The sequence below is a fragment of the Astyanax mexicanus genome, chromosome 21 (assembly GCF_023375975.1).
Source record: "Astyanax mexicanus isolate ESR-SI-001 chromosome 21, AstMex3_surface, whole genome shotgun sequence".
Lineage (NCBI taxonomy): Eukaryota > Metazoa > Chordata > Actinopteri > Characiformes > Acestrorhamphidae > Astyanax > Astyanax mexicanus.
The window spans coordinates 3,081,301-3,096,492 of NC_064428.1; the positions used below are offsets into that span (position 1 = coordinate 3,081,301).

Genomic DNA, 15,192 nt, shown 5'->3' on the forward strand with positions numbered 1-15,192 from the left:
CCACTCCTCAGCTTTAAAATTCATTTTGGAATAAAAGCAGTTAGCAGAAAAGGTTAAATGACAGGAGGGTTTAATGAGGGAAGGGTGTTTATAGAACACCTCAATACGACACAGACCCAGACTCTTCCCCGGCCCTGCTGAAACTGCAGACTCACTCTCTGGGCGTGATCATACTCGCTCTCTGTGAGCCAGACTCAGAAGAATAAATACCTCCTGGGCTTCATTAGCAGAGATGTGTCCCTGGTAGCACTAAGGTGCTAGGTGCTAATCACACCAGCGTCTGTGCTTTTCAATTTACATCAGGGTTCTTGCACTATTTTAATGCTTTTTATAACCTTTTTAAGACCTCAATAATTTATTTATCCATTTCTTTTTTTCATTTTTCTTCCATTGTGATGCAGAACAGAGCCAACACAACATCTGTAAGATGCACTACGTCAAACAGCAGACTGAACTGCATGCAGGAACCATGAGGAATAATGAAAGAACACTTTAAAGAACTCGGTGACAGCATGCTGCTCACATTGAGCTCATTTGTAGCTTCATGCAAATATGAAAAAAAGAGAAAATGTTAGCTAGCTCTCCGCTAATCTTAGTTCTCTCCCCAGTAACGTTATCTAGCTCACCGCTAATGTTAGCTATCTCTGCGCTAGCATTAGTTCTTTCCCTGGTAACATTAGCTAGCTTCCCGCTAATGTTAGCTATCTCTGCGTTAGCATTAGTTCTTTCTCTGGTAACATTAGCTAGCTTCCCGCTAATGTTAGCTATCTCTCTGCTTACTTTAGTTCTCTCCCCAGTAACATTAGCTAGCTTCTCGCTAATGTTAGCTATCTCTGCGCTAGCATTAGTTCTTTCCCTGGTAACATTAGCTAGCTTCCCGCTAATGTTAGCTATCTCTCTGTCAACTTTAGTTCTTTCCCCGGTAATGTTAGCTAACTCACCACTAATGTTAGCTAGCTCGCCGCTGACATTAGCCCTAACCCTAGATCTTTCCCGGTAATGTTAGCTAACTCGTCACTTACGTTAGCTATTTCTCCGCTAACCCTAGTTCTCACCCCGCTAATGTTAGCTATCTCTCCCCTTACCTTAGTTCTGTCCCCGGTAATGTTAGCTACCTCGTATCTATGGTTAGCTCACCTTAGTTCTCTCTCTGGTAATGTTAGCTATCCTATCCTACCAGCATTAAACGCACTGTCTAAAATGTAATGCATACAGCAAATTTACAATAAATTTAAGACAACTCAAGACATGAATTACCGGATTTTATTTTAAGACATTTTAAGGACCTGCCGGAACCCTTTTACATTTCAGTTTCATGCAGAATCCTGTACAATAAGTCAGTAAATAATTATCCAAGACAATTTAGCATTTTATTAATGACATTATTATTAATTAGACAATTTTCTGATTTCAAAGAAAGTATGTATCTAATTTTTTTTAAAGGTCCAAGCACGTAGTTTTTTTATTATTATTTTTCTCGGCTAAAACGCGATCTGGAACAAAACCTGAAAGGGCTAGAAAGACCAAATTTGGACTCGAGGTACAGTAGGTGTGAAATGATGGTGGCGCTATAGCAAAGCACTTTACATTTTGATTCATAACTCATGAACCATGGGTTCTATTGACAAAATTTTAGGCTTATTTCTTGGGTCAATAAGCATAACTTTGCAATTTGGACTATGAAGTTCCGCCCACTTTTTAGATTTTTTGCAAATTTGCATAATATGCAAAACCTAGACAAGAATCTTTGACCCTATCAGTACACAAATGTACATACATATAAATATAGACAAGATGATCTTGATCACCAATTTCGAGCCAAATCAGACTTTTCTTCTCTCTACAATTCTACTGATATTTATCCCTCATTGCAAGACTCTCAGCAGGTTATATGTGGTCTCTTGCTGCACCCTGGTGGTTATTTGGTGAAACAGCTGCAGGTTTTTAATTAAAGCTCTGCTGAAAACTATGGCAAAGTTAATCTTGCTGGTCTTGCTGGTTGAACATCTTTATCCTTCTTGGTCATGCTGGTCAGCCACCTTGGTCATTCTTGTTTATGCTCCACCCACTTAGGTTTTTTGTAAATTGTGCATAATATGCAAAACCTACTTTTGAGAACTTAATAATTTAAAAAATCTTGAAATCTGTAAATAATTTGGCCACCATATGCAAATTAGACCTACCATGGTGCAGCAATAATACCTCTAACACTCATAACTTTTGAATGCTTAACCTGACATTAATACCTCTTCAGTCCTTTGATCATTACATGATTCTCAGAAACCCTGTCAGTTTATGTAGACACACACCACAGGGGGCGGAGCCAATATCAGATGACTGTTTCTCCTGAACCATACAAGCTATCAAGCTCAACCTTGGCAATTATCATATATGGCCCATGTAATAATGCTACACCAAAGGAGAATTTGATATGTAACATTTTGTAGTCAGTATTGGTATTTTTTTTATTGTTTCACCAAATGACCACTAGAGTGCAGCAAGACACCACATTAAACCTGCCTAAATACCCTTAACGTGTTGGATTTTGCTATATATTATAGTTAATAAGCTGTTCTTATGTCAGTAGCATGGAGCATCCAAAAGAGGGCGCCATTGACTGTGTCCGTAGTGGTAAAAGAAGGGGTTTTGTTTTGTTTTTTTAATATAATAGCCCCGTGTGTCACATGCTGCAGCAGCTGAATGATTCCCAGTACAAACAAATTCAATAATACCCCTAAATTATTGGATATTGATATATATTAAGACTAATAAGCTGCTCTTATATCAGTAACACAGCTGTAAACCCTGAAGAGAAGCAGTTTCCGGTGAGTATTTGAAGTGTGTAAAGAGAGTTGGGAAATTCTTGTGATTGCGATTCAAACACATTTAGATCCATATGTTCTGAAGCATAAGGCCTTTTCTCAAGATTCTTTTTTTTTTGCTAAGCTATGTGGCCGTGCTTGGACCGTCAATTGCCGCTTGCGGCTATATATTTTTAATATCATTTTTATTTCAAATTTTTCCCATTTTCTCCCCAATTTACACGGCCAATTGCCCAACCCCTTCATTAGGACCCCTATCACTAGTGATGCTCCAACACATCAGGAGGGTGAAGACTAACACATGCTTCCTCTGATACATGAGAAGTCAGCCACCGCTTCTTTTCGAGCTGCTGCTGATGCAGCATTACCGAGTAGCATCACAGCGCTAACACTCGGAGGAAAGCGCAGCGACTCGGTTCTGATACATCAGCTCACAGATGCCCTGTGCTGCAGACATCACCCTAGCAGTGATGTGGGGAGAGAGCGCTATCTACCCACCTGCTCCCTCTGAGCGCCGGCAGCTTGATGGTAAAGCTGCATGAGCGGGGGTTCAAACCTGCGACCTCCCGCTCATAGTGGCAGCGCTTTAGACCGCTGGACCACTCGCTGCCCCGTATCTAATGTTTTGCTTCATGTTGCAATTTATTCCAAAATCTGATGGTTTATCATCAGGCTACTACCTCATTTTATGTAATTTAACACGTTTGATAAAACACATCTTGGTTAAAAGAACTGAGCTCTAAAAACATCTTTAGTTAAAAAATAATTTTATTTAATTATTTTAAACACATTTGTACATGTTTTTTCAACAAATAAAGAAACAATATTTGTAAGCTCTGTATAGATTTAAAATATTTAATCCTGGCTAAAACTCTGGAGCCAAGTTTGCTGCTTTGTGATTCCAGCAGCTGTTCATATCTAGCTATAAAGACATGCAAACAAACTAAATATACAAGTTAATTTATGTTGATTTTGCTCAAATTATCATCAAATAAGAGTAAAAATTGTTCAGTGGCCTGCAGGACAGAACATCAGTGTTAGCAGGTACAGTGACTCAAAACCAATAAATATGAAATATTACCAGGGATGACAAAGTTATGCACCTGACTTTAAGCGTGTCACTGTGCTGTATTAACCCCTCAGCTGACACATTTCAGCACAAACTACAGGTAAGAAAAGAAAAGGCACTTTGAGGGCCTGCCTATTTCAACACCATGAAACTTTGTGAAAATGTGTTTTTATTATCCGCCGTCTTTAGTCGTCTTCTTTTGCTGGTTTAGGAGGGGAATTATCAGAAACTGTGAACTCGGCCAAAACCATTTCAGGAGTAAGACTAACCCCAGTACCTTCAGTCCTGTTAACAGAACATTTTTACATTAGTTTCATTCATTTTTACATTTTTGTGATTTATCCTCATAAGAGTGTTTGTTGTGTGGAGCAATAAAGACCACGGTCTAATCACCAAAAAACATCACGAGCCACTGATGTAAATGTTTAACAGAAATGTAAAAAGTCTGAGCTGAATTAAATCTACAGATATCTCTCCACTCTGTGTTGAGCAGAAAGGTATCTTGGAATTCACATTTAAACACATTTAACCTGGAGATGGACAAATTAAGGTGAACAAATAATTGATTGAGTAATGCTATAGAGGAATCTCTTTGTGAAGCATTTGTAGCATTTTTATTTTTAATTTGAATAATAAGTGTGTTCTGGAGATATACAGTGTGTCCTGTTATTTGTCTTTTTATGATCAAGGATTTTGTGTAATTAATTAAAATAGCATGTGTTGAATTGTGCGTTTAAAATCTTAAAAGCTATATTGAGGAAACCTGAAAAATAGATCATTAAGTCTTACGCTCCAGAGAGAGTCTCTTCTCGGATGCTGTGAGGAAGATCAGACAGGGGGGGCGGGGCTTCCAGAGGCAGAACAGAACTGCTGAAGGGATCAGACCTGTGCACAATGATAATAATAATAATAATAATAATAATAATAATAATAATAATAAATTGTTCCAGTATACAACATGTTTTAGATTGAAATAAATGGATGTAATTGTTACCTGCGTGAGGCCCAGTTACTGGACGTTAGTGAAGTATTGGAAAACAAGGTCAGGGCCATGGAGGGAAACTTCTTCCATACCATAATTCCTTTAATAATGTCCTGCAAGAAGAATCACAAAAACAGAAGACAAGAGATGAACCCTCTATGGCATAATGTTGCCTTCAGCCAACAAACTAGTTTTTGGTTATTACACATTTTCATACCATCCCATACAGTATTTTATTTATTGTTTACTTACTTTTTTGTTTATTTGCTTGTTTATTTATTTTTTTATCTTTAATATAATGTTACATGGCAAATTTACGTCCAGTACAATACGTGTGTCATAAGTAAGTGCATATATGTATACATACAATAATATGTAAAGAAGTTTATTTGGATATTTATATTCTTACTATATTCTTACATTCTTGTTCTAAACTTAATAAATCTGTTTTGATATTTGTTGCCTTGTGCAATTACTCAGTTTTTATTAGATTAATCATGATGGGTTCTCATCGCGTGTCCAGCAGACCTCTTTATTCTACCCTTCATGTTTTTGGTGTTATTGGTCAAAATCTGAAAACTCCAGAAAAATATCATTTATGTCACAGAGGGTTAACTACAATATCTAAATCAATGACATCACATAACGATACACATCTGACAGATTACATGCTCTACTGTTCATCAAGTTATTTCCAAATTCTTCAATATATTCAAATATATTTTCCAAATTCTTATGAAAGATATTAAACCGGTTTTGATGTTCCACACAGTGAGAGAGCAGTTAAAATCATCAGTTAAAGAAATAATCCCATTGGCTTCTATAATTTAATGTTATACATTTTCTGAAATTGTTATGTGTGGAAACCAAAATGCTTCAAATAGGCCAAATAAAGTTTAAGTTGAAAAACTAAATTCACATTCTTAAACTCAAACGTGAAATATTCCTCTTAACTCAGTACTGTATTTATTATTCCTGTAAATATTTCACAACAACAAAATGTCAACTATACAAAATGATGCAGGCTAACACGTAAGGGTATTTGTGAATGAATTTGGTTTTCTTTCACAACCTTATTTCCTGTAATGCTGCCTCTGGAGGCCGGGTGCGCCGGGAGCTCCGGGTCAGTCTCCAGGGGATGTGGGGTTGGTTTGTAGGCGAACAGACTGGGAGCAGGGTTCTGAAATAATCATTAAATAAAGAGCATCAATGGTTAAATCAGTTCAGCACGGTGTGATTGAAGCACAATCTTGGGTAAGATCTCTAGAACCTCATAATAATCAAAATAATATTACAGAGTAAAAACAATAAATTAAATGACTGGCACAGCTTTCATGGAAACCACAATAAACCACTGTTTTATACATAAGCCATTATATATCCATGTAGTCCGGTAATTAGAACTTAATAGAAGAACATTTTATAATAAAATAATAATAAAAACAAATTACGCTAATTACAAAAGCATATACACTTATAATGTATACACATATACATCACAATAGTTGCACCCAGCAGAAAATGTTAAATAATATTGATATGTGTAAAGAATATAAAGGTTACAGCGAACAATAAATCAATACAATTTAGACTAGTGCTGATCCAGCATTTTGTCAATGAGGTCCTGCAACTGCAAAGCAAAACCTGCAGGTGTTTTAAAGCTGCGTGGGACTGATTATTGCAGGACACTTTATAACTCCAGGCCTAGACGTCTTCCATGTTGCGTTACACAAATGTTAAACACTATTTCTGCCTGTGTAGATCATATCAGTCTCATTTTTACATTTTACAATTTGTCAACCTTATCTTCCCTCTGAATAGCACTGTGATCAGACTCTTCATACTGGCTGCAGCTATTGTTTAAAGATGTTCATAAACAGCTCTGGAAAAATAAGAGAGCACTTAAAAATGATGAGTTTCTTTGATTTTATCAAATTGAAAACCTCTGGAATATAATCAAGAGGAAGATCAAACCAAACTGAACTGCTTGAATTTGTGCACCAGAAGTAGCATAAAGTTATCCAAAATTTCTGAACTCTTAAAACTTTATGAATATGAACTTGTTTTCTTTGCATTATTTGAGGTCTGAAAGTTCTGCATCTTTTTTGTTATTTCAGTCATTTCTCATTTTCTGTAAATAAATGCTCTAAATGAGAATATTTTTATTTGTAATTTGGGAGAAATGTTGTCTGTAGTTTATAGAATAAAACAACAATGTTCATTTTACTCAAACATAAACCTATAAATAGCAAAATCAGAGAAACTGATTCAGAAACTGAAGCACTCTCTTCATTTTTCTCAGATGTATCATTACACCCTTAGTAAAAGTATATAGAGAATTTTACAAAGATCCTGAGAGGCTGAGCGGTAACTGGATTTATCAGATTTTCAGGAGCAGTAAAACTCAAAGGGTTGTTAAACTCTGATCCAAGTTCCTCTTCCTGCTGCAGCTCCTTCTCCTCGCAGAGCTCCACAGCAGAAAACATCACTGTGGGCAACAGCTCATCCTTTAAAAACACACAACACCCAATCACACACCACAGAAACGCTTTAAAAACTTTAAATATCTTATTAATGCACATAACAACCAGTGTGTTACCTGTGCTCCAGTGCGTAAAGGTCTACAGAGCTTGGAGTTAATAAAAGAGGCTCCAGCATCATAGACAGACACTTCTTGATAACCCATGAGTCTGTAATGCTGAGGAAACTAAAAAACAAAAGTACTCATTCATATAATGTTCATTTCATATAATAATAATAATTTACATGATTGTGTTGTTTGTCCTACGATCAGATTTCTGCAAAGCTACTTTGCAAGTTTTAAAAAGGGTTATAAAATAAATTTGATTTAATAAAAAAAAGATATTCAACACTCAATCCCCCTGTGTGGAAAAACGATTGCCCTCCCTTTATTCCAATAGCTTCTTACACCCCTCCCCCCGGAGCAGCAGTACCTATAGCTAAACACAGTCTGAAGTGGTTCATTAGTGTTATGTACCTGTGCTCTGGGTCACTGTTTAATTGATATCTTGCACACAAATGAAAAAAAGTATTAAAATTTGCAACAAAGACAAATTTAGATAAACCTTTTTTTTTGCTGGACTATAAACAAAAAGTGTCAAAATGAGAGAAAAAGTAGAATACATGAGTGTATAATACACCGCCTGGCCAAACAAGGTCTCCACCTGGATGTAAGTGAGTAAATGATGTGTTGGTTGGTTGATGCTGCAGTTGTTCTGCAGGTTTAGGTTCAGTAACAGTATGTGCTGAAAGAATGAGGTCAGCTGACTCTACCTGAATATACTGAATATAGATCAGATTATTCCATCAATGGATTTTATCTTCTCTGATGAACACGAGCATATTCCAAGATAACAATATCAGGATTGATGGAGCTGGAATAGTGAAAGAGTGATTCAGGGAGCATGAGATCATCATTTTCACACATGGATTGAGAGAGAGTTCACCACAGAGTCCAGATCTTAACCTCATTGAGAATCTTTGGGATGTGCTGGATGGAGAAGAGCTGCTTTGTGCAGCGGTTGGTCAGACTCTACCATCATCAATGCTGCTGCAAGATCTTGGTGAAAAGTTTATGAAACAATGCCACAGTGAATGTGTGCTGCAATCAAAGCTAAAGGCGGTACAACCAAATATTACAGTGTGTTTTTTTTTGGTGGCCAGGCAATGTATAACAAAGAGTATATGCTTCTAAAGAAGTGAAATAAAGATTTATTGCCACTTTTACTGTTTATACTGTCAGGAAAAGTTAGATGCATTATGCCAGACATTACACTTCCACAATACACCACTGTCCATTGGGGGAGCGGGGGGGTCTCTCTTCTTGAGGTGCTGAAGTGGAGTCTTTAAAGGAAGGCCTGAGGTATGGGACTGGGTCCTGGTGCAGGAGTGAGGCCTGGATGTATTGAAGATGGTGGAAGGTCTGGAATCCCTCTCCACGCTCACTGAACACTGATGCACCTTTTGGTTTGCTGCCTACCCCTTTAAACATTATCTTTGTGTGCTTGGGCTGTCGAGTCAAAGCTTGGGAACTTCAGACGAGTGAAACTCCCACAGTTCTCATTCACACTCATTAGCCTCATACACCACACTTCACTATTGGGTAGCAGCAACACATAGTCATTGGGTTAGGGACCCTCGTTAACTGACCTTCGACTCCTCTAGACAGTGTTTGGTAAAGGGGGTTAGCTAGTGGTTCATAGCAAGTGCTGCACTAGGACCCAATCCCATACCTGAGGCCTTCCTATAAAGACTTCACTTCAGGACCTTAAAAAGAGAGAGACCCCCCCCCCCCAGTGGACGGAGTGTGTATTGTGGAAGTGTAATGTCTGGCTTAACGCATCTAACCTTTCCTAACAACCCTAACACAGAGCTTCTGTAAAAATATGGCCAAACATTTCACATGGCTAAAGTGTCTGTCAAAGTTTCAGATGTTCTTATCCAGTGATATGGCTCACTGTTTTCTTAGTTTTTATTGTGGCAAAGGATTATTAATAACTCAAATAAATACAACCATTAACCGGTCCAAAGTGTGTGTGTGTGTGTGTAACTGTATATAAAATAATGTTAATAAGGAAAGATCTTTCTGTACCTTCAGACTGAAAAAAGGAATGCTGGTGGTCAAATCTGATCTAAAAGTCCTCTCAGAAACATGTCCAAGTTGTTTTACAGCCTGAAAAAACAAGCAGGTTATAAGCCTTCATAACTGTGCAGCATGAGGTTTTGCAGTGTTTTGTTAAAAAATTGTTCAGACTAAGAAGATGGACAAAGCAAATGAACCCCCACTGTACTGTTTATAGAATTTAAAGCTTAGCTATGTTAACTTAGGGGGGTGCACCGCTGAATGCAGAAATTATAACATCACACAATGAGACCTTCAGCAAAACAAACATAATCTACATAAAGGGACCAAAGCTTTAGGAACAGCCTTCAGAATTCTCAGAACTAAAAATCCAAAAAATGTAGATAGACTTTAAACAAACAAACAAAACAACAAGAAAAATATATCTGAAGTAGAGGCATTCTGCACAGGAGACCAAATAAAAAAACTGAATTGTAGCTTATATTGACTTATAGCTGGCTAAAAAAGAGGATATAAATAAAACTTGACTATAATTTGCCCAGGGTTTTGCACAGTATATTAAGGATGTGATTTTTTATGTTATGAATGACAGTGCAACTAAGGATTTGTTGAAAATGCTGTGTTATGTTTGATCACCTAGAGGCAGTGTTTACTACTCTAACTACAGTGGCATGAAAAAGTATTTGCCCCCTACAAATTCTTTTGTTTTTGCATTTTTGTCATACTGATATTTTTCAGATTATCAAACAAACTTTAATATCAAACAAATATAAACTGAGGTAATATAAAAAGCAGTTTATAAATGATGATTTAATTTATTATTGTAACAAAATATCCAAACCAATGTGTGAATCTAGCCCGATCTAGCCCTAGTGTTCGCCCCCTCCCCCATAAATGAACTTGATTAATTACACTTTTTGAAAAGCTGAGTTTAATTTAAATACTAAGCACAACCAGGCCTGATTACCGCCAGACCTGTAGAATCAAGAAATCACTTAAACACAACCTGTCTGACAACATGAAGCAGATAAAAGATCTCAAAAAGCAGCACATTATTATTATTATTAAACTCCCATCTGAAGAAACTCAACAAAAGTTATTGATCATCTATCAGTCAGGAAAAGGTTATAAAGTCATGTCTAAAGCTTTGAGACTCCAGAGAACCACAGTGATTCACTATTATTCACTAATGGAGAAAACATGGAACACTGGTGAACCTTCCCAGGAGTAACCGGCCAACTTAAATCACCTCAAAAGGGCATGAAGAACTCATCCAGAAGATCCCAAAAGAACCCAGAACAACATTTAAAGAACTGCAGGATCTCACTCGCCTCAGTTAAGATCAGTGGTAATGATATTAATAAGAAAGAGACTGGGTGAAAATGCATAAAAAAACACTGCTGACCAAAAAGAACACAACGACCCAACTCACATTTACCAACAATCATCTTGATGATCCCAGAACTGTGTAGATATTATTTGGACTGATGTGATAAAAGTGGAACTTTTTGGAAGATGTGTGTCCCGTTATATCTGGCATAAATCTAACACATAATTTCAGAAAAAGAACATCATCCTGAATGTAAAACATGGTGGTGGTAGTGTGATGGTCTGGTGCTAATTTGCTGCTCAGGGTCTGGAGGACTTGCTGTAATTGATCTGCAGTTTACCAGAAAACCCTGAAGGAGAATATCCGGCCCTCTGTTAGTGACCTCAAGCTCAGGTGTACTTGGGTTCTGCAGCAGGACAATGATCTTTCCTCCACAGAGATGTGAAAGACTGATTGCTAGTTATCGGTAAAGAATAATTGTAGTTGTTGCAGCCGAGAGTGGCACAACCCTGTTATTAGATTTAATACTTTTACACACAGGGATAGATTGTTTTTTTTTCCTTTATTAAATAAAATTATTATTTAAAAAGTGCTTTTTATATTTACTCAGGTTATCTTTGCCTAATATAAAACTTTGTTGATTATTGGAAAAATGTATGATAAGTAGGACAAAAAAATACACCTTCTGCTGGCTGAAGAACTCAGTAGTGCCTAAAATGATATTTAATTACTGTGAGTGTAGTGTCTATACCATCATGTACTGTCATATACATCATGTTACTCTAATAAGAGTTTCTGGGCATGACTATAAACAATTTACCCACTTGTGTAACATGATTTAAATATCAGTGGCTCTGAATTAGAGCATCAGGCAAATACAATTCACTGTAAATCAGTTGCTGACGAGCACTTACAAACTGGTCTTGTTGGTCTGTGGGAGTAAAGCTGGGCGACATACAGGATAATAACTTTTCTGGTGACATCTTTAAAAGTGTTTTTTCCTCCGGTTCTAAAGAAAAAGGAAACCAAAAAGTACATACAAACATGGACATAAATTAATCATATATTTATCATGGACTTTAATATCAATAACACACTTTAATATATTTAATAGACAAAATCAAACTTTAAAATAGGTGTGAAATATTTCTGCTCAGCTGGTTTTGCTCGGCTGGGTTCATACAGGCCTGAAAAATAGAAACCCTAAAAACTTCTAAAAACCTCAGTTTCTCACAATAATTATGTTACTGATTTATTATACAAGGCACGCTAAATTTGTGCACCCCTGCTAATAAATGACTGTTACTGTGATCCACTGAGCAAGTTAAAGACGAAACACACTTTGAAAGTTTGGACACCCTGCAAGACAAGTATCTTCTAGCACCCCCTATTGGCATGTATTACAGCCTGTAAACGCTGTGTGATTTAGTTCTTATTTAAGGGATTTAAACCATTCTTCCTCACAACAGTCTTCTGTTCTTCCTGACTCCTGGTTTTCAGTGGTGTTCAGATCAGGGAACTATGAGGTCTGTTGTAAAACCTCTGTTTGTAGAAGCTCCTACTCTTTTCAACTTGGTGTTCTGTTTGTTTCCAGACTACGATATAATTCCATTAAATTCATTCTTGTTCTCCATGTCTTTGGCTGCAACACAACCCCATAACATGATTGACCCACCCCCATGCTTAACGGATGGAGAGGTGTTCTTCTCATGAAACTCTGTGTTCCCTTTTTTCTTCAAACATCAATTTTTACCTAAATGGTCCTCAGAACTTTGTAAGATGCACCGGGGTTGTTTAAATGTTCTTTGGGATGCTGCTGTCTCTTGTTTCTTGTTCCTCTAGACCTTATCTTGTGAACTGAGGAAATGAGAACCTGAAAATGCTTATCTATCTCCTTATAACCTTCTCCTGCTTTGTGGGCCTCAACCATTTTCATTTTCAGAGTGCAAGTTGCATAATTGCTCAAAACTCCTATAGTTCTTATAAGGTACTCCTTTTGTGTTTTTCCACTGTAACACTGTATATAACCCAATAATACACTGACTTTTCGTAAAATGATAAAAAAGTGTGCTTCATCCTCAACTCGTTTAACAGATGTTTGATTCAAACTGTTTTTTGTATTAAAGATTGTATACTGCACATTTATTCTTCTCATGAAGAGTGCATGTAAACTTTCAAACAAAACCAAAATACTACTGTTTAAAGCTCATTTTAGGATTTGTCCTACCTGTTCCTTTATGTCCTTCTACTTTCTTCCTTATATTGGAGGCCAGTTTTTGAAGCACCAGCAGTCTATTTTTCATACGACACTGCAGAATGACCTGTATCACAAATAACAAATATCCTTAAATCAACAGTGCTGCATAATAAAACTATATAAAAAACATAGTAGGTATACATTTAAATACACCTTCCACCTCTGTGAATTCACACTGAATTAAAGCTGGAAGTTAACTAGCCAGGAATGTTTTGTTTTTTTTATTGTGAACTTGGATAATAAATAATGGATAATGATAATAAAAATAATGCACACTTCTCCAAGTCTAACTAGACTACTGATTTAAAATTCCACCTTAAATTGGCCTTAGTGACACATCAAGGTGAGTGCATGCTTATGGTCAGTAAAAGCTGATCACAATCAACACAACATTATTTACCTTATAAGCAGCTTGTTGAAAGAGTCTAAGCAGCCGCTGCCTGACCTCCAGCTGACTGCTGACATTCACACTGAATGCAGGAAGGTGGTGAGGCGTCTGCAACAGTATTACAGTATTGTTTTAATATTGTGTTTTACTAAAGAAGTTTTAAAAAGATGTGATGTTTTTACCTGCTCTGCATTTCGCTGAACACGGTGCAGTGACAGTTTTGGCAAGACACTGTTAAAATCTGCCTCCCTGCCCCCTGAGTCTCTTCCTGCCTGAAATAAAAACATGTAATTAAGTGTATATTCAAATCCCAGGTTGAGCTCTAACCAATATAAACGCATACATCTGACCCTGCTGTGATTATCAAACCCACTAAACTATTTTTATTTGATTTTATAAGGTTAACAGAACAGGTTAAAAGAACAGGTAAAAAAAAACCACAAAAATTAAATATTGCCATTTCATTCATGTCCTTGATTAGATCACAACTACACAGATAAAGACTGGTCTCAATGTCTGTTTACATAATAAAGACTATAAAGGAAAAAGGGATAAAAAGATAATATATAAAGGAAAATATATAAAAAGATTTGGCTACAGGCTACAGTCAACTATCTGAACTATTCTAAAGTTCTAATATTTTTACAATCTGTGGAATCACAATCAGATCAGATTTAGATTTTTTTGGATATACATGTTAACAAACACAATGAATTTGGTTCTGGTAAGATAAAAGTAAGTAAGAACCACAGTTTTAATGATAACGAGTCAGTGACCTTACTTTATACTCAGCAGCTGCAAACTCTTGTTCCTGCAAAATCTTCATTTTCTGCTCTGTTGAGGACAAGAGTTCACCTAGATTCACCTGCCTGAAAAGAAACAGTGTAAGAAACTCAAAAAAGTAAAGTGTGTGTGTGTGTGTGTGTGTGTACATTATTTGTGTGTGTGTGTGTGTGTGTGTCTACATTATGTGTGTGTGTGTGTGTGTGTGTGTGTACATTATGTGTGTGTGTGTGTTACAGGTCATACCATTGAAGGTGATTAGCTCTCTCCTTCTGAACATTAAATTGAACTTTATTTTCAAGTGAAGCTTCTTTCATCTGTCTTGTTTGGTGTGCTGTCTGAGTATGTGACATAGCTTTAAAAATAAAACACAAAAAGAAAGCATTTATTGGATAAAGTGTATAATATAATATAATATAATATGTAAACATTCAATTTAAACTAGTATAAGCTGAAGGACTGAGCAATAGAAATTGATCATATTTTGAGACATGCTGCCACAATAAAACAAATTTAAGCCTGATGTTGAAAACTCGTTTCAGTAAATGGAGTGTATGCACTGGGAAATGATTAGATTTCTCATCTTATGCATTAAATGAATACCTACCTCATGTAAAACTATTATTTCACCAGAGATTTTCTGCTATCTACTAATCATTCACTTCTACTGCGAAATAAAAACATTAGTGTTGGTACGCACCCTCACGGAGGAGCTTGTAGCTCAGTTTATCGTGGGGTTGAAGGAGCATCTTGGCAAGTCCAGCAGGAGTGGACACATCCACAGCAGAGCTCTGAGGAGAATCGTCTGGTTTAATCTTCTTTTTATGCTGTAAAAATGATGGATAGAAAATTAATGTAGAAATACATTCCCCTCCAATAATATTGGAACGTTGAGGCCGATCTATTTTTTCTGCTGTAGGCTGAAAACATTTGAGTTTAATATCAACATTTCAGGTTT

The 15,192-nt window shown here is 36.6% G+C and overlaps 1 protein-coding gene across 10 annotated transcripts in view; it reads right to left on the reverse strand.

Annotated features, from left to right (window-relative positions):
- Positions 1–3,572: 3,572 nt before the first annotated feature.
- cfap221 (cilia and flagella associated protein 221) overlaps positions 3,573–15,192 on the reverse strand; it is a 32,090-nt gene continuing 20,470 nt past the window's right edge. For all 10 annotated transcript variants that reach the window (XM_049470007.1, XM_049470006.1, XM_049470004.1 and 7 more), the window contains 14 exons: positions 14,935–15,061; positions 14,481–14,589; positions 14,233–14,320; positions 13,634–13,723; positions 13,464–13,559; positions 13,034–13,127; positions 11,721–11,815; positions 9,486–9,566; positions 7,473–7,580; positions 7,219–7,380; positions 5,946–6,053; positions 4,886–4,986; positions 4,681–4,776; positions 3,573–4,176 (listed from right to left, as the gene is read on the reverse strand). In XM_049470007.1, the coding sequence (XP_049325964.1) occupies positions 4,077–4,176; positions 4,681–4,776; positions 4,886–4,986; positions 5,946–6,053; positions 7,219–7,380; positions 7,473–7,580; positions 9,486–9,566; positions 11,721–11,815; positions 13,034–13,127; positions 13,464–13,559; positions 13,634–13,723; positions 14,233–14,320; positions 14,481–14,589; positions 14,935–15,061 (1,455 nt within the window). In that variant the 3' untranslated portion in view covers positions 3,573–4,076. The remainder of the gene's footprint in view (positions 4,177–4,680; positions 4,777–4,885; positions 4,987–5,945; positions 6,054–7,218; positions 7,381–7,472; positions 7,581–9,485; positions 9,567–11,720; positions 11,816–13,033; positions 13,128–13,463; positions 13,560–13,633; positions 13,724–14,232; positions 14,321–14,480; positions 14,590–14,934; positions 15,062–15,192) is intronic.